The sequence below is a fragment of the Leuresthes tenuis genome, unplaced genomic scaffold (assembly GCF_036924035.1).
Source record: "Leuresthes tenuis unplaced genomic scaffold, fLeuTen1.0.hap1 SCAF_9, whole genome shotgun sequence".
Taxonomy (NCBI): Eukaryota; Metazoa; Chordata; class Actinopteri; order Atheriniformes; family Atherinopsidae; genus Leuresthes; species Leuresthes tenuis.
Genome location: NW_027325363.1, coordinates 30,572,419 through 30,592,774, shown reverse-complemented (window position 1 = coordinate 30,592,774; position 20,356 = coordinate 30,572,419). Strand labels below are relative to the sequence as shown.

The 20,356-nt window shown below is 40.6% G+C and overlaps 1 protein-coding gene across 1 annotated transcript in view; it reads right to left on the bottom strand.

The window, feature by feature from the left end:
- LOC140314695 (solute carrier family 12 member 9) overlaps positions 1-18,285 on the bottom strand; it is a 74,422-nt gene extending 56,137 nt beyond the window's left edge. The window contains exons 1-6 of the mRNA XM_072393036.1: positions 17,722-18,285; positions 11,661-11,795; positions 7,628-7,765; positions 6,454-6,771; positions 3,725-3,832; positions 3,525-3,636 (exon numbers count right to left, since the gene is read on the bottom strand). Of these exons, the coding sequence (XP_072249137.1) occupies positions 3,525-3,636; positions 3,725-3,832; positions 6,454-6,771; positions 7,628-7,765; positions 11,661-11,795; positions 17,722-17,938 (1,028 nt within the window). The 5' untranslated portion in view covers positions 17,939-18,285. The remainder of the gene's footprint in view (positions 1-3,524; positions 3,637-3,724; positions 3,833-6,453; positions 6,772-7,627; positions 7,766-11,660; positions 11,796-17,721) is intronic.
- Between the last annotated feature and the right edge of the window lie 2,071 nt (positions 18,286-20,356).

The following is a 20,356-nucleotide window of genomic DNA, read 5'->3' as shown; positions in this document are numbered from 1 at the left end:
TAGAAAGTGAAAGCTGGATATCAAAATAGACTATTCACCAGTGGGAACTTCCACGGTCACAAAAGCTCAGCTATCATTTCCTGATTTAGTCACTGGATGGCTTCTTATCAGTGAGTCAAATATGTATCAGGTGACTTTTTTTCCCCACATTGCACAATCCCAATACTGAATGAATCGAAGGATGTGCACACAGCAGATTACAACTTTTAATCAAATTTAAGTAACTGGTTTAAGGGGAAATGAATAACTATTCTTCAAGTTTTCTCACAACAATCAGCACATATGAAAATAAAAACTTCAAGTCAGACATCTAACCTACATGGATAACAACAAACACATACACCTGTGGGGCAGCTGTAGCTCAGGAGGAAGAGCAGTTGCCCATCAAGAGTCGAAGAGTCCTTGGGCAAGACAGTGTATCACTGGGGTATGAATGTGTATGATTAGAAAAAGCACATAGTTAAGTATCTTAATAGGTGCTGTATGAATGTGTGTGAGTGGGGTGAATGCAGCATGTAGTGAAGCTACAGTTAGACTAGAAATGCGCTATACAAGTACAAGTCCATTTACCATTTACCATTTACATTTACATCTCAGTTTTCCCATGTGCTTCGGAGAAATTCTTAAAGTTTCTTCAACTTGATAAACAATCAGTTCAACGGTGGTCAGCCTTAATAAACCCAATGACACCAAGAAAGATGAAGATAAGACAGGGAGCATACCAACTGTCTTTGGGTATGTAACTATCAAAAGAGAATTTTATACCACGCAAACTTATGCCTTCTGAATTTCATAATCCAACAGTCAGTCCAGAGGAGCTGAAAATGTTTCACTTTCTATTGCACCCTTGTGTTCCTTACACCATCCTGCTTTAACAAGAATCTTCTGAACAGGACGCTTTTTACGGTAGTCTTTCAGGAGATTTCTGCAGAAACACCAGCTACAGTTAAAGTTAAGCAGACGGCCAGAAAGTGTATTTGTATTTGCACACTCCACACTATTTGTTAGGAAATATTAGCAATTTTTCTGTTTTAAGGACATCAACTGCTGCGTCAGGTAAACTGAAGGGGCCTTTTTCAGCACTATTCTCCTTGTCCAACTCACCAAATGTCTCCTACTGGAACAGGCCTTCCATTTGATTTATTCACTGACATGTTAACTCTGTAGCGAAGGTGTTTTTACACACCTCAACATCAGCTGAGTTGCTGTAGCTATTGCAACACATGAACTTATGTAATTCAGTCCAACTTATTGCTGATAGCACCCAGCATGCTGTTATGAAAACTCCACAAGATCAGTGGGTGTGTCGATGTATTCACGAGTTGGCCCACCTGCAAACACTCTGGAATGTTTGCGGTGAATGAGTGAGCGTGCCGGTAAGACCTGCTGCTTTCTTGTTTTCTGAAGTTGCTTTCCATCCGCTTGTCGTTACTGTAGACGCGTTCAGGAACAAAACACAGCAGTTTCCAAAGTGCAGTTTTTGCCCTGTGTCCTCTGAGCTTGGCCATAAAGGAAAAATATGTCTGATACAAACCCTCATCAACCCAAGAACACCACCCCAAAGGTGAAACACGGTGGTGGCAGCATCATGTTGTTTATGGTGAAATGGTTAGAAGTGAGGGAATGATGGATGGTGCCAAATATAGGGAAATTCTTACCTTTGCAAGCCCCTTTAAAGCTTAAGTCATATGTGAGATTACAAAGGAAAAAAATATGCCGCATAACACTTCAGAAGAAGAGAAAGTGTGTTGGGAAACTTCTTATCACTGAGAAGGTGTGTGGATGGTGCAGCAGGGTAAGTGATAGCCATATTGATCTCCGATGCTCTTTTGTAGCCCTGTCATGTCAGTTTAGCACCTTGGCAACACTCGCTTTAGAGCTAAATCAATACTGAACTCTGGCACTCAGCACCTGACAGTTAGAGAGAGACGGTTTGAAGGAGGAAGGAGAGTGAAAATAGAAAAAAAAGTAAATGCCAACTACTTCATCAAATAATTCAAGAATTACCAGCTCTAATCTTAAGACTGAAGTGAAGACATATAGTACATCAAAATAATGTCCCTCATTGTTAGAAGTGAGTCAACAATTAAATATTTCACATTGAAAACCACAAAAATAAGAATGCCTGCTTAAACAATTGCCAACTGTAAGCCAGTCTCCTTTATGCTATTTTTGTTGATTTGTCATATTGGGAAGCATTTACTGCTTCTACCTTTTCTAAATACATAGTCAACAAAAAAGAAAACACACCCTCTTTAAATTATGAGGTTTTACCAATTAGGACATAATAAAAGGATTATCTGGTTCTGGAGAAACTGCAAAAAAACAAAGAGCTACATCTCAGACTCTACAGGCCTCAGTTAGCATGTTAAATGTTAAAGTTTATGACAGTGCAATTAGAAAAGGACTGAACTTGTTTGGAAGGGTTGCAAGAGAAAGCCTCTTCTTTCTAAAAAGAACATCAGAGCAGCACAGCTTAGGTTTGCAGCAAACCACAAGACTTCAGGAACAATGTCCTTTAGACAGAGAAGACCAAAGTGGAGATGTTTGGTCATAATGCACAGCTGCGCCTTTGGAGAAAACGAACACAGCATATCAGCACAAACACCCCACACCAACGGTCAAGCACGGTGGTGGAGGGCAGATGATATGGGCTTGTTCTGCAGCCACAGGACCTGGGCACCTTGCAGTCATTGAGTCCACCATGAACTCCTCTGTATACCAACGTGTTCTAGAGTCAAATGGGAGGTCATCTGTCTGACAGCTAAAGCTTGGCTGAAACTGGGTCATCAACTGGACAATGATCCCACACAGCATCAAATCTACAACAGAATGTCTGAAAAAGAAAAGAATCAAGGTGTTGCAATGCTCCAGTCAAAGTCCAGACCTCAACCTGATTGAGATGCTGTGGTGGCACCTTAAGAGAGCTGTGCATAAGCCAATGCTTTTTATTATGTCCTGATAAGCTGAACCTTAGAACTTAAGGAACGTCTACTTGCTACGTGGACAGTGTCGACACTTAAGCTGCACTGTACAGTACAATCCTAGACAAGTCCAAACATACCGAGTAATGAAAATAAAACAAAACTTAACAAAGGCAACGACTCACTGCTTATTTATGCATAAATAGTCAAAGTAGATGTTTCCATTATTTTGTCCAGATCATTTACATCACATGTGCATTTTAATTATATTAACAGCTAGTACCAGATAACAGTCCGTCGGAATAAATGCTTTTAAAACGATCTTTCTCTACTATTTCAGTCTGTTTGGTGAAGCAGAAAATTAACCCTGTCTGCAATATTCAAGAGTGTTTGAACACTAGATTTAATCTGCTGAACACAAAACATTTTAACATCAACTGTCTGGGATATGTGGAGATTCATGTCCACTCATAGCTTCTTTCACTGCTTTTAGTTTCCATGTGGATGACAGTCATTTAACTGAATGCATTACAGCAAGTAACATAAAACCAAGCGACCTGTGAAAATGGAATAAAATGAAAACATGGGATTGTTACAGACCGATCACAGGAGCAGGCCACGAGAACGCTGAGCAGGTTGTAGATGATGAAGGTGAAGATGACAGCTGTGATGGTGCCACGGGGGATGGAGTAGCTGGGATTCTTCAGCTCACCTAGTGGATAAGGCAGGGTTTTACTCTTATCATCTTATAGTAAAGATATGTCCCATCATTAGCTCACACAAAAGCCTCCCATACCTACCTGACATGTTAGAACCTGCCATGATGCCGGTGCAGCCATTAAACATCACAGCGAAAACAGTGGCAAAGGTCATCATTTTTCTTGTTGTGTAATCTAAAGTGTAGTCAGCTGTGGACAGACAATACAGGTCACTATAGGCGTTCTTTGATAAGTATCATTATTCACACAACAGGAAGTTTAATATGGTTTGCTGACAGACACTCTTTTGCACCTGTGCACACACCAAAATTCAATATCATCTGAAAAATTCCATCTCTTCCAATCTTTTGTTGTTTAGAGTCTGACTCAGTCACAGGATTTAGTTTAAAAAAATTCAATTTTACAGCCTTGAGTCACTCCATCCTAATTTGTGTAAACACAACAATTAGCAAATAAAAAAATACACTGTCATGATATTTAATGTTTATAATTGGAAATATTTTCTATTACAGTAAGGGCAAAAGGTAAATGGACTGCATTTAAAAAGCTCTTCACAACACAAGTATCATTCACACACACATTTAGACACACATTCTTTTTATTCCATATTGTTATTATGAAATTTTGTTTATTTTGCTGTGTGAGTGCATGCGAGTGTCTCTGCAACAATAACAGGAGGAATCTACAACAGTCATGTCATGTTTGACAGGCACCAAACTAACATATTGCAGCTAATTTATGTTATTTTAAGCAGCACGAGAGAAATAAAATGACAAGTTTGGTCAGCAAGTCATCTAGTCAACGGTTCAGGAATAAATCCATCCAACCACCCATTATTTTCCCCTTATCCGAGGTCAAGAAGGGAAACCCTGACATCCCTCTCCTAACCGACACTCTCCAGCTCCTCCTGGGGGATCCCAAGGTGTTCCCACACCAAAGGGATATATAATCCCTTCAGCGAGCTCTGAGTCTGCCCCTTAAAAATGGGAACCACCTCTGCTGTGTGCCACTCCACAGGTGTTGTCCCAGACCTCCATATGACATTGAGGAGGCTTGTCAGCCAAGACAGCCCACAATGTCCAGATCCTTCAGCACTAAGGGCGAATCTCATCAGGCTGTTTAACTACCTTGGCAACCTCTGCTTGGGTGTCAGGAATAAACCTTAACCATATATAAAAAAAAATGTCATTCATTTACATCCCTTCATCGTTTATAACCACTATGACGACATCTTTCTAGCACTGAATATGGATAAATTAATGTGATGCTTATGTCCACCCAAGCATTTTAAAAAGCCCCATTCAAACTTGACTGTATCTCCTATTATTCATGTGAAAAGAGAATAATCTTGAAGAATTTTCGTTTAATTTATACAATGGTCATATTTCTTAAATCGTATTACTCACAAACCTTTGAGCCCATCTGGGCCAACGTGAGGTTCAGCAATCTGAGCCACAGGCTCCGCAAACAGGGAAAAACGTCTCATCACTATCCACAAACCTGTGTAACTTAGATCATGGAGAACTATTTGACTTCAGCTAATTCAATCAATACTTTCTGCAATTCTTTCTTTTGAAATTTTTTTTTAATAATTATTTAAGTTTACTGTAGGGGACTGAAACTTCCTTCGCTTCAGGGATTCAGGGTTTAACAAAACACAATTCACCTTTTCTGTTTGTTAAATATTCACAACGATCATTCAAATCATACAGTCACACTTCTTATTTTAAGTGCACCTGCTGCTTGTGCATGTATAAGTCAAATCGGGATTATTCAAAGCTTGTGTGTGTGTAATAGTTTTCACGTGTGCATGCCAGAGTAGCAGCAGTTAGCTCAGCAATCATGTGCTTGAACATAAATCCCTGCACACAGAGTGGAGTGCTCGGTCAGATTTTCATGGATCATGTCCCGCAGCTCTGACTCCTGATGGTCAGTGTCAACCTCTGAACAGTCAACTGTATAAAATGGGACGCTCGTGATTTCTAGCTGCTCCGCTGCAGTTTGTAAGCATGAAGTAAATCCATAAATGTTTGTAAATATGAAGCAGCTGAAATGATTGTATGTTTCGCTACTTACTTGCTCTGAAAATTGTGACATCCTTTAAGAATTGACAGAAAGAATATGATCGATATGATAGTGAAGGAAGTTCTTTCAGCCTCTGAATGACTCATGTTCAGGTTAATATTCTCTGCCATTGATCAGAGTCCTACATCTGTCTAACTCTTACCCTGTTTTTAGTCCTTCAGCTGAGCTGACATGTTTCTGATAACTCCAAGGGGTACTGAATGAACAGAACTTCAATTAGTTTCCTTCTTTTTCATAATTACATGTGTAAAAAAAAGTTACTTTAATAGCCTTTTGAAACAACAACTATGCCCCATAGTTGCCAATTAATCAGAGGTTGGATAAACAAAATGGGCTGCACAGCAAGAAGGTCTCTGCTTCTAATCTCAGCTGGTTCTTTCTGTGTGGAGTTTGCATGTTCTCACTGTGCATGTGTGGGTTCATATTGTCCCCCGGCTTCCTCCGACAGTCCAAAAACATGCATGTTGAGTTAATTAGTGGGAGTGTACATGGCTGTTTGTCACGTTTGTTTCTGAGTGGCCCTGTGATGGACTGACGACCTGTCCAGGGTGTACCCTGCCTCCTGCCTCCTGCCTCCAGGCAGCTGGGATAGACTCCAAACGGCCCCTCCCCTACATTTGAGCTGTATTGATGCCAACGGCTAAAATGAACACATGTAAACAAATGGAGCCAAAATCAAATAAGACAATCCAAACAGACTTGGTATGAGCACTCTTCCAGCTTACCCCACAGGTTCCCAAGCAGAGTGTCCAATTTGAAGCCAGTAAAATTTGCTGTGGTGGAAAATGTTCCATTGGACGCAGGGTTGAATGAACTGATGCTCGGCAGTAGGATGGTTCGAGGCCGTACAGCAAAGAAGCTGATGAAGATGGTGCCCAGGACAAACATAACCACCAGGAAGATGATGAAGGTGGCCTTGGCATAGATGTGGGCTCCCACAAGGCACACCAGAAGGCACAGCAGGGCAACGCCAGTGGCATAGAGCAGAGACCACCAATAGCCTGATGGAAGGATCTGGTATGGAGAAGTGGCCACAGTTGCATCTGAGAAGATAGTGAAATGTGAGTAACATATTACAGTGTTGAAGTGTCTTATATTAAACAATGCAAGAATCTGTTCAAGGGCATACCGTTAGAGCAGAGAATGTGAATATGAGAAGGTATAAAAAAAGAGTAAAAGCTCTGACATGTCCTGTATCCAGCTGTATATTCCCACCTCACATCTTCGCAGTATGGCAGTAGCCCATCTGATATTGCCACCATTCCATATATTTGTTAATGTTTCCTTGACATACCATGACCATTTTTAACCTATTTGCTCCTGCTTCCTCTGACTCAGAAAACCCCATCACCATCATTTAAAAACAAAAAAGAATTAAAAAATGTTACGTTAAATATGTTAAATGTAAAAAGTCTAGAAAATCAAACTTCGATGAAATGAAGTCTATTTGTTCTTCAGACTTTTTAAACAAAAAATGTTTTGTTTTTTTATTTGATGTATTGCCAGAAAGGTATTCAATACAACAACAAAGAAATACATTTTTCCACTTCAGTCCATTCGAATTAGTTCAGCTTCACTCTAAGACAACAAAGAGGGTTTTTAGTCATCAACAATTATTGCTAAAATTATTATTATTACTTATCATTATTCTGATGACATCATAGCAGTCAATATTTCCTTTGATGGTGAAGGGCCATGATGAAACCCCACACCTGTTCCAGCTGTGTGTGAAGCCACAGTAACTGCAGGCTTTCAAATTTTCATTTACAAATATCAGAATGGTATTTTTCTTTTTACCTGAATCACTGCAAGAAGTTTAAAAAAAAAAGTTGTACTTTTTTTTTTTTATTGTGTCCCTCGTTGTGAATTCAGTCAATTTAATGTCAACCTTTGAATTACCTTCTGGTACTCCAAATGTGTCCACAATGGCTTCAACCAGCCCCAGCACATAGAGCGCACTGCCACACACATTAGCCAGGAAGAACATGAGACCGATGCTGCCTCCAAACTCTGGACCCAATGCTCTGCTGATCATGTCTGAGAGTAAAGTTGTTAGGGAAAAGTACACTTGTATTGTTGGGTACATTGTGTGTGTATTTCCATTCAACAGTGATGAGAGGCCATTTCTGAAAAACATTTACAAAGCTTGTATTAAAAGTAAAAATTAAAAATGCATTTAAGGTACTGAACGAAAAGAAGGAATAATTTGACATTTTGGGAGATTTGCTCATGTCACCATCCTTGGTCTTCAAAGTGCTTAACTTACTATAAGCACATGAAATAGAGAGAGTACTTTCCCAGCTGTTCAAATATCAATATAAAAGCTTTATGGGCTCCCTTATCATTTTCTTCACTGCCATGTGCAACAACAGTGGACAGCTACCTAAATTTTACTACTGCAGAATTTGATTATCTTGTTAACAGCACTACAATTTCAATGCATACAACATTAGACAATGTTGCCCCTCTGAAAATAAAGGCGATCAGTCAGAAGAAGCTGGCTCCTTGGTATAATTCACAGCTGCATACCTTAAAGCAGAATGCAAGAAAGTTGAAAATATAACGGCATTTTACTTTTTTATAAAAAAAAATCACAATCTGGAAAGATAGTTTAGGAACAAATAAAAAAGCCCTTTGCAAAGATGGAACTACTTACTATTCATCACTGATAAGCGAGAATAACAACAATCCCAGCTTTCTTTTCAGCACTGTCAGACTGACTTAAGAGTCCGAGCTCTGTTAAGACATGTATTCCTTGTTCATGTTCAGCAGTGATGATTTAATGAGCTTCTTTACCAATAAAATTGTTTCTTTTAGAAAGAAGATTCATGGAATCCTTCCATTTATTATCACTGATGTATCATCAATTACAGCAGCTTTAGAAGTATCTTCAGAACCTGATTTGTATTTAGACTGTCTCTGCCCAGGTGATCTCTCTGAGCTAACAACAGTAATAGTCTCTTCTAAACCATCAACTTGTATTTTAGACCCAATACCAACCACTGTTCAAGGAGGTTTTCCCCTTAATCAACACTTCCATGTTAGATTTGATCAATTTGTCTTTGTTAACAGGCTATGTACCTCAGAGTTTTAAGGTTGTTGTAATTAAATCTTTACACCTACTCTTGATTCAGGAGTGTTAGCTAATGATTGACCTAAATCCAGTCTCCCTTTCATGTTGTTAAGTAAAGTTCTTTGTTGCAGCTCAACTTTCTGATCATTTACACAAGAAAACCCTGTTTGAACCGTTTCAGTTAGGATTCAGAGTGCATCATAGCACACAAACAGCATTGGTGAAAGTTACCAATGATCTCCTCTTAGCTTCTGATAGCGGACTTGTTTCTGTGGTTGTCCTGTTGGATCTTAGTGCTGCATTTGATACGATCGATCACAGCAATCTATTAGAGACTTCAACGTGTTATTGGGATTAAAGGAACTGCATTAGTCTGGTTTAAGTCATATTTATCCGATATATTCCTGTTTGTTTCTGGAAACAAAGAAGCTTCCTCGCACACCAGAGTAAGTCATGGAGTTTCACAAGGTTCTCTGCTTGGACCGATAATTTTTACTTTATACATGCTTCCATGAGGTAATCTCATTAGATAGCATGGGTTAAATTTTCATTGCTATGCTGATGATACTCAGCTGTACTCATCTATGAAATCAGATTAAACCAATTAGTTAGACTATGAGCTTTTTGCCTTTGGATCTGAGCATTTCACGGGAAAACTGTCAAGCTTTATAGTTACTCTAGATGGTATTTACTTGACTTCTAGTACAACAGTGAGGAACTTTGGAGTTATTTTTGTCCAGAATTTATCATTTGATGCACATATAAAACAGGTTTCTAGGACCGCCTTCTTTCACCTTCATAATATTGCCAAATTAGGAAAATTCTGTCTCAGAATGATGCAGAAAAAATGCTCCATGCATTTGTTACTTCAAGACTGGACTACTGTAATTTTTTTATTATTGGGCTGTCCCAGAAATTCTCTGAAAAGCCTCCAGCTAATTCAAATGTTGCAGCCAGAGTTCTGATGAGAACTAACAGGAGAGATCATATTTCTCCAGTTTTAGCTCCCTCTCATTGGCTCCCTGTTAAATTCATTATATAATCTAAAATTCTGATCAAACTCCATCATACCATAAATATATAATAGTTGGATATTTTCCCAACAGAGCACTTTGCTCTCAGACTGCAGGTCTACTTGTGGTTCCCAGAGTTTCTAAAAGTAGAATGGGAGACAGAGCCTTCAGTTATCAGGCCCCTCTCTGTGGAACCAGCTGCCAGTTTGGGTTCAGGAAGCAGACACCCTCTCTACCTTTAAGATTAGGTTTAAAACTTTCCTTTTTGACAAAGTTTATAGTTACGGATGGCCAAGGTGACCCTGAAACATCCCATAGTTATGCTGCTATAGGCCTAGACTGCTGGAGGACCTCCCACAAAGCACCTCTCCCCACTCTGCCTTCTTTACTCTCCATGTACATGGGACATTATTGTTGTCATTAACTTATGCTTCTCTTTCTCAGTAGGTATCCCTGGTCTGGTATTATGGTGTTTATTGTCCCGTCTCTCCTGTCCTCTCAACCCGCAGCTGATCAGGGCAGATGGCCGCCCTCCCTGGTTCTGATGGAGGTTTCTTCCTGTTAAAAGGGAGTTTTTTCTTTCCACTGACATCTTGTACACACTCAGAACGGGAGATTGGATTGAAGAGAAGTTTCGTTACAATCTGTTGGTTTCCTTAGCTACGCTACTGATTTTTCAATTGGCTTTGTATGTATGAATTGGACTAATTTAGAATTTAATTAATTGGATATGATTGGATTATGGTTGTATTAGAGTGAATTGGATTCTAACTGGCTTGAACTGGACTGTATCTTTGAAGTGCCTTGAGATGACATTCGTTGTAATTTGGCGCTATATCAATAAAACTGAACTGAATGGGTGCCAGAAGACCAAGTTAGTTACCGTTGTATTTTTTTTTTTAATTTATGCAAAGTGTCACTGGGCTCAAGCCAGCTATTCAACCTCATTAAACAGACTTCAGCATGCGTAAAAGCTTAATTTTATCAGTACATAAAGATAACCTTAGATATGTTGAAAAACATATCAAAATGTATTTGAAATCTTTTAAGCTAATTTTCGAACAGACTGAATAAATGTCAACTTATTGGATTCAAAACAGGGATATGATCATGACTGAATTGTTCAAATACAATCAAGTAACTGTCCTCACAGTCATAATATTTTATCCACAAAACCTATACCATAAAAAATGTCCAAGCAAAAAAATGTTAGGAGTCATGAACTTGCCCATTAACTGCAAATTTTTTACGACTCAACATGTTAGATCCTCACCAAAGGCGGGCTTTGTCTCGCACTGACACTTCTGGTAGTAAAAAAGAAAACGTGGGGTACAGTGACTGCGTAAAATCGTTGTTCATTGAGTTCCGTTAAAACATTCTGCATTAGAAATGAATAAACTAATAAGCCAAGTCTATGAGGTTTTAAGTGGACTTAGGTGAGATGAGGATTCCAGTTTATAAGCGCTGGTGTGGTTGTGAAATGCTTTTTAAGCAAATGACAAACCATTTCAAGAGTTTTGTCAGTTCTCACATTCAGTTGGAGGATGCAAAAGCACGCAGATCTGAATGAGCTGCCTGGCTCCTTGCTTTCAGAGAGACCAGTGTGCGGTTATTGAGATTTATGCGTGAAATTGTTGCGACTCGCTCTTGAATTTGCTTCGCACCTTCTTCACTGGAAGCCCGCTGGCGTCTGCTTTCAGGGTGAGTTTTATGCACAGACACGCTACTGAAGAAATTATTCACAATAACACACTGACGCACTTCCGACGCACGGGTTGGTTTAAATGCATTAAAAGGACGTGTGTGTGTGTGTGTGTGTGTGTGTGTGTGTGTGTGTGATGGATACAATAGGCTCCTCCCGCATCCAGGGCTCCATTGGTGGAGATGGCACAGATTGACAGCACAGTCATGCAGATAATGAAGTAGGCCACCAAGAACATGGCGATAGCTTGGTATAATCCAGACTGTCCCACGACAAATCCTAGTGAGACAAAACACAAACAGTTAAAACACATTTACACGAATTCTTGTGTTAGTACAACTAATACCAGACTTTTAAAACTGGTAAACATATTTGTCTGACTGAAACTATACTAAATCACCATTAGACTCACCTACCCACATAACGTGGTTAGGAGTTTAATTACTCCTGCATGTATATGGTAAATGGGAAACTAGCCAAGGCTATGTGCACATGCTCTATGTTCCTGTTACTGTCTTTAACCTGGAATTAACAGAAGAAACCAGTGCACAGAAGAAGATAAAGTCAGTATCAGAATAACCACAAGTGGGGAAAAAGTATGAAATGTACAGACACACACAGTTCAGGAGATTGTGGGGCACTCAAAGTAGCACAATAACTCAGTTTGACAAACACGGGCGTAATCATGCACAGGAGCAGAATATATGTATTAACTGAAGTTTGTCTGATGCTGTGAACTGTGTGAGAAAAGTTCCAGACATTCTGCTGCTTCTAACTTGAACCACTGTGGGAGATCATGGTACATGTAAGTATGGCTGAATTCACAGACGCTGTCTTTAAGTTACCGTATTTTCCGCACTATAAGGCTCACCTGATTATAAAGTGCACCCTCAATTATGGGGTCTATTTCTGTACTTAACCCACACATAAGGCGCACCTGATTATAAGGCGTACGTATTACCTAATGTTCTGTGATTGGTTTATCGCTGCCAGCACACGTAGTGTATGTATTACGTCCCTGTGTCAGCGGGAAATGGTCCGACGGTCAAGGACAACATCGTGGTGGCTGGGGGGCTGCTGGCCCCCTGGTGTGCCCGCTGCACTACACCCCAGCGGAGTCGAGGGAGGGAGGACGTGTGGATGTATGGGACGTGAAAGTGTGTGTGGTAATGATTGGGCCTGGATCTGGGACTTGCTGTCGCCTGGCCTGCCTGTGCTTCTCCCGATGGGGGGGCGGCGTTGCCTCTCCCCGCTGCTCGCGACTTCACCCACCTGTGGGCACGTCTTGACTCCCAGGGCACTTGGCCAGGGGCGCTGGGGCAGGCGCTGACCCACTGTGTGGCTGTCTGGGGCGCTTGGCCCTCCTGGGTATTGGGTGGGGCCTCTGCCGGGGGGTTTGGGGGCACTTGGGCTCCTGGGGCCCGGGTCCAGCGCACGGCCCGTGTCTGGGCGGCTGGGGCCTGGCGGGGTCGGTGGGCTGCTGCCCTATGCTTATGGGGGCTCTTTCCGGGAGCTTCCTCTGCAGTCTTCTGGGTGGATGCGTGGTTGCCCCTGCGGTGGGCTTCCTGGGTTCTGTGCTCCGTGGGGGCTGCTGGTGGCCTGGGTCTTGTGGCCCTCTCTGCCTGCTTCTGATTGCTTGGGGGGTGCTGTGGATTGTGGCCCTGTACACTTATACACTCATAACAAAGCACGGTTATCATGTAGGACCTGTGTCGTGGGTGTTGCATGTTCACACACACACACACACACACACACATTTATTAGCCCAGTAGCATGCTCGCTAAGCAGTTGATGCATTATCATGTCGTCTCAGGTCATCTATATCCACAGCTGTGTTGTATGCGATTACCGCTTCTTGTGCTTGTTTTTGTTTGTTTGTGTGTTTGTTTTTTCTCTGCTTGTCTGCTTTCAGGTGCTCCTGGTGGCGCTAAGGCTGGATTCCCCTCAGAGGACATGGATTGTTGTCTGTTTTGTTTTTTACAGGTGTAGCAGCTGGTTGTCTGGTTTTTGTTTCTATTTTTGTTCCGTTTCCTCTTCTTTCCTCTTCTTCTTTCCTTGTCCCCCGGTCCGGTTCAGTTCTATTACATGTCATATATTGTCAACAGAAATAAATAAATGGGCATCAAGGGGAGCTTTACATTTATAAAACTTCCCTTGGCAAAGCAAATCTGTTTGGCATCAAAGGTATTCAGACTACAATTCTGCTGCCATAATGCTGAACAGGACAAGGGGGAAAATTTTTTTTTAAAAAAAAGGACAACATCGTCAGTGGTTTTTACACTTATAAACTTATAAACTGGACATCTGTCTGCATCACCCATCTCAGACTGAAGAACAGGCACTCACTGGGACATGGGCAAAAGCATTAATGATGACACGATTCAATCGCTAAGTACGAGCTCGATACAATCTTCACCCCATTCAGACTGAATGGCTGGGATCTGCCTGACCCTGGATTCACACCGAATGCAAAGCGAGCAACGGAAGTGGTCAGTTGCCATTCATTTCCAATGTACGAGAGCGAAGAGGCGCAGCAAAAGTGAACGTGGTGGTGAGCGGCACAAAGGGAGAGCGGTGAGTGATGTGAAGAGGAATTAATGCCCCGATGAACGCTCGGCGCTCCCTGCGGTAAATTCAAAATGGCGGTATCCGTGACAGATTTTGGAATCCAGTGCACTCATAAAGCGCACCGGATTATATGGTGCACGGCCGTTTTTTGTGAAAATTTAAGGCTTTTAGGTGCGCCTTATAGTGCAGAAAATACGGTACTTGAATGGTGATTCTATCAGATGAAGCTGCAGTTATAAAATCAGGATTTTATTAGAGCAGAGCGACAGTCTGGAAATTCTTTAAGTGAATGGACTGATTTTCAGTTCCAGACAAAAGAAACAGAAAAATATGTGAACGAGAGCAGTTTTATGGGGAGTTCAGCTGGATTGATATACGCTTACACTTTACTGTTTTTCACCAAAAGATTAAAAATATGGTTTGTTTACATGCAGGAGTGATTCAATCCTCAACCACATCATCAGGGTGTGTTAGTCCCACTTTGAGGAGCTCAGTTTTGTACAATTTCAGTAGGATTAATATGTTTATATGCAATAAAAAAAGTCTGGTTTCGGTTGGACTGTCATAACAATTGTTTATTTTCCAGTTACATGTAAATGTGTTTCCAGATCAAACCACTAAAGTGTGTGTAACAGAAAGCAATCCATACTTTCCTTGTAAACAATATTTCTGTAAATACTCAAAGATTTCAAAACTATAGCAACTGTCTGTGGCTCATCACAACATTTCATCCGTACTTTAACAGTGATATCTGTGGTCTAAAGTAGCTATACAGTTCCAGTTTGTAACGTGTAAAGCGATCTATTGGCACAAATAGAAGATTTCATAACATAATATTTCCATTTCTTCAGAATAATGTGAAAATATTAAAATTGTGTTTTCTTAACCTCTGAACATACTATAGTCAGGTTTCTTGCAAACATACTGGATGCACACATCAAGGGGGCAAAAACCACAGTTTGCGGTCATAAGTTTGTAATTACCTTCTTTAACAGACATTTACATTGTTTGTAAATTCATGTTCACTCTGTAATTAAATATAGTTGCAATACAGACTTGTGGAAAATGTAAGCTGACAATAGTTCTGAACAATCTACAGATTCTTCAGTATTGATTGAGTTGGGCCTTCCTTATCAGCAGCATGGTGATAACGTTACTTTCACTGGGCTCAATATTAACAATATTTACGATAAGTGATACTTTACAACCTGCCACATTTAACAGAAATGACATATTTACATGACACTTCAAAACATCATTGTCAGGAACAGTGTGGCGATCTTGACTTCTAAGCATATTTGAGTCAAGATTCCTTTACTGACACTATAGAATGTATAGCCAAGTCCAAGATGGTGGATTTATTTATATAACAGCAAGGTCCAGACTAACAATGTGCAGTTCCAGCCAGTGTCACTGATAAATCATTATGCTTAAATTCATGTTCTCTCTGCAGTTTTAAGAAATGAGTCTCATGACACGGGATCAGAGTTTTGCATTTTTCAGACACTGCGTGAGCACAGCACAGACTTTGCTGGTCTTGATCCACTATCTTCTGCGATCCTCTGCGAATTTTGAACAAATTCCATCCATCTTTGAAATGATTGGTAAAGTTTACCATCTCTGCCAGACAAACTAGGTGTTGCTTTCCGGCCCCTGGTTATGTGCTCACCTCTGATGATGTTGCACAGAAACCCGTCTATATCACTCTCTGCCATGTTGCTCCACCATGTTTCTACAGCAGCTCAGAAGTCACAAACCATACAGAAACTCTTTAGTGTTTTTCTTAAGGCCACCTGTTTTCTCTACACACTTGGAATCGGAAGGCATGAAGTGGAGGGTACTTTTTTTTGTAGCTAGTTGTTGTCTACAATGTATGCCACCTGATGTCAAAAACAAACTGCACACTGGACTTTTTAAAAAAAAAAGGAACTCTCTGATCAAAAAGCTGAAAAATCCCAATAGGGCAAACACATATCCATGCACTCAGGATGTGTTTTAAGCAGATAAAGCAGCTCAAAGTAAAACTTTTTTTAACCCATTTTTCCTTATAACTGTGGGAGCGAAAAATTAGTAACATCTCACACACTTTCAAGGAAGTCCTGTGTATGTGAAAGTCCCTTTACACATTTTCAACATTTATAACCACATTCTTCTCCTGAGATCTTTAGCTGGATAAATTTATCTTTGATCAGTTCCTGTCTGCTTCTTTTAATGACGGGATCGGCAGTTTCACTTCCACATTAACACCACTGCTGGTTCCTGTGCAGTCCAACATGTTTGAGTGTGAAAACAGCAGTGTAATAGTAGTAGTCTCGCACCTATAGCTATGTGACCACGTGAGTCAAGTGCATTCATGTGTGTTTGCCGTGTGTGTCCACTGCCCAGCAGCTGACAACTCACGAGACCGTGAAGGGGGGTGGGAGGGCAGAAGATAGAGGGAAAAAAACATCTGCAAGCAGCAGGAAAAAAACGGGGGGAGAAAAACAAGCACAGCACTAACTAATAACTGAAACAGAGGTTGAAAAGATGATATCTGTGGCAATATGGCTTCCATGAGCTATTGTGATTACAAGCTTACTTTGATTACTTAGAAAAGAGAACTTTTATCCTATTGATCCCAATGAGAGACCTGCCTCAACAATAAAACCTTGAAGGCTCTGACCTGACGTAACCAGACAGTTACATCTTTTTACCACACAATAAGTAAACTGTTCCTTGCACTCTTTATGTTGTGTAAATAAAATATTATGAGCCCAACCGAACAACATGAAGAGCATCATTCCACGCCATTATGTGACAGTTTCCACCTCAACCTAAAAGAAGCATGTGAAGCAAAGCTTCCAGACACTTGAAACAACTATAGAAGCTCATTTCAAAGTGCAGGTAATCTAAGATTACTTACACAGTAATGTGCTTATTACCTATAAAAGCCCCTGTGTTATTCATCTGCTCTCCAGTCTTGTACCACTTTTTAGAAATGAATGAATGAGAAAATGTAAAAAACTGCAGTGAAATTAATCAGGGGTGAAAGTCTAAAAAGGGATTTCCTGGCTGAGACGGCAGTGGCTTCAGTTTGATTAGCGTTTTTTGAACTAATCTAAAGGTTTTGGGAGCCCCTCCACTGTCAGGTGTGCCTGAACAAAACAATAAGACCAAGTTGCTCCTGAGTGCTGACAAGCATTTTACATTTTACTTATTTACAGTGGTCACTGGTGCTGTCAGTTGCTCTGCAGACAGAAAACTTCAGCTGTTTGAAAAGATGGTACTGAGATCAGTTGAACTGGTATATTGTACGCATGCCCACGTTAATCTTCAACCACCCCACGTAGATCAAACAATCTGTTATATGAGCAACGTCCCGTCATGAGCAATGCTGCTCACCTTCCACATAACAACTAAATGTGTTCAGTCAGAGGCTTCCTCAGGAGGTCATTCCTGTGCAATTACTTTTTTCGCAAAGACCAATGACTCTTTTCATTTTAGCTTCCGATTTCTCCAAATAAAAACTCTCCCTCAATTCAATGTACTCTCACGTTTCACTAAAGAACAGCACAACACTACAATCTGAAATGTGGAGTGTTTTCTTAGAAAAGCTGTGCAGTAATTTGAGCTGACGTCTGTCATCATGAGCATTTACCGATTCTGAGGAACAGCACCACGCTGAACATTGACAGCAGGGTCGGGATCACCACACCGAAGAAGATGGAGAGTTTCTTCGGCTGCTGCTGGGCAGACCTCGGCCCCGGGCTGGCCGGGCGCTGCTCCGGGGCCTGGCTGGCCGGAGGGGACCGCTGCTCGGACTCATTAACGCTGGAGAGGAGGCGGTAGTGGAGGAGAGGGGTCCTCTCTGTCATCGTGAATCCTGCCGTCCGTCAGGACCCACAACTTTAAAAAGTGACAGGCCGAGCTCTCAGCACAGCTTTACTGTGGAAATCCGGCTGTTTCTCAGTAGTCAGCAATAAATGTTACACGAGATTTTTTTTTAAAGTGCAACTGCGGTTGTGTCTTGATTGTCAACTTGCTTCAGCCTCTTCTCCACCAGCTACATGACAAACGGATAACAAGTGCTTCCAGTGCGAAATAAAACCACCAAAAAGCCATCCAGCCTACATACTGACGGTGGGAGTTCCTAAAAAGTCATCTAAAAGCCGGCAGGTAGTCCACATGTTGCCATTACTGTCCTGTGTTGGTCTTCCGAATAACTCTCCAGGTTACAGAATCATGTGACTTACAAACGTCAGTATGCCTCTATCACACAGACAACTTCCGGTCTGCACTTTCAACAAAAAAGTTCTGACGATTGTGTACCTTTTTTATGGCAAAATATACTAATAGACGGACGCAAACACGTTTTACAGCAAATTATATACAGCACGGTAGCCGTAAAAATGTCTGTTATAAAGATGAATATCTAAATCATTAGTCATACATTAAATAATATACAGAAAATCATTGAAGCCACAAACCAAACAAGGCCATGGAGTCCTTCAGATTGGAGGTGCCTAAAGTTAAAAAGGCCATAAAGAACTATACTTTAAAACATGATATCTCAGATATCTTATATCTTATAAGCAAATATTACCAACTTGTGTACCTCCAAAACAGTACAGTACGTCCATACCAAATATTAGAACCGAAATTAGACAATACACAGTTTAAAGAAATTCCGCTTACTTTTAAATGTTATTCCTGTTGTTGTGCTTCTCCTCACCCAGCCCAGCTGGGACCTGCTGCCTTTTGCACCAACATGGAGCTCCCTGAGTTTTTGTTTGATCGCCTCTTTTCTAGACATTTTTGCACTGCAGCAGGAAACATTATCAGGGCACTATCTGTTCAAAACTGTAATCAGGTGACAAACCAAACTTAAGGATGTATTCATGTTTGCAGTCAGGTTGTTTGTACTATGCAAAAGATTGTAAGGTTTATTAAATGTCTCATATGCACAGATACGTTATATTTGGTATAGTCCACATGTATCTAAATGGCTGGTCAAAGGCTAGTAAGTACAGCATCTGAAAGTTGAATTAACAAAGTGGCTCGCCATTGCTGGGTTGCCATCCCAATTTGGGAATAAATAAATTAAAAATACACAACATTTTATTTTAGAAGTAAAAGGCATAACTTCCGCTTTTGTCCTGATGTCTACATTTCACTTGACTATTGCTGAGATTTTCCTGTTTTCCAGCCTTTTACTTTCGGTGGTACGATCAAGTTGGCTGGGCCAGTAGTAGCACTGTATTCTTGTTGCTGAGTGGACACTGACAGCTAGGGATTTGAGACTTAGGCTCTGGTCCAACTGTCAAACTGTCAAAAGCTTTTTTCCTTGACCTCATGGAAGAACGTCAGGTAAAGGTGGCAGAAAAAAAAGAAATTCTTAAGGACTCAGAAAAAACGACCATACTGACGCTCAGCTGTGATGTGATGTGTGCTGTTCAATGAATATTCTACTCAAATATGCTTTAGATACTTCATCTGATGTAATCTGATAATGTTGTTACATGAAAGTCATGTCATATCATATTATAGATAATGTAGAATGTTACTTTATTGACAAACTAAATATCTTAAATTAGAAGTAATAAAAATGTAAATACAGTGCTGTCACCGGCTGCTCACTCTCATCCTCCTGTCCTCATATTTATGTGTCACAATTAGTACTGGATGTAAATAATGGAGCGTCGTTATAAAAGCTGCAGCTACAAGGAACTGTGGAACAGAATGATCACCTTTCTCTCATAAAGGATGGTCAGGTGTTTCCTAAAGGAGACCATAAAGGAAGCGTCAGAGCTCCTTTCATTAGTACTTGGAGAATTCAGACTGCTCTGATCCTGGCTGCTGCTCACATGCTTCCAGCTCATTTCACTCAATCAGGAAGGTTCCTGAACAAATTTAGCTATTCGACTTTACCTTTGGAGATTGATTTATTAGTTTTTTGTCTTTATAATCTTATACTAAAAATAATAATACATTCTAATGAATGCTTGTTTGTGAAACAAGTTCCCTCTCTTCCTCCATTCACTTATGACATTTTTATTTTGAGAAATGGGATTTTTTATTTTTTCATACCAACTTTATCCTGCACAGGGTGTCAGAGAGGTGGGGAAAGGCCAGAGCCTAACCCTGCTACCATAGGCCAAGATGCAGGCTACATTCTGTACAGGTCAGCAGTCCATCACAGGGCCAACACAGAGACACATGAAACTACCATGCAGTGGCATTCACTCCTACATTCAGTTTGCCAATTTCCATAACATGTAGATTTTTGGACTGAG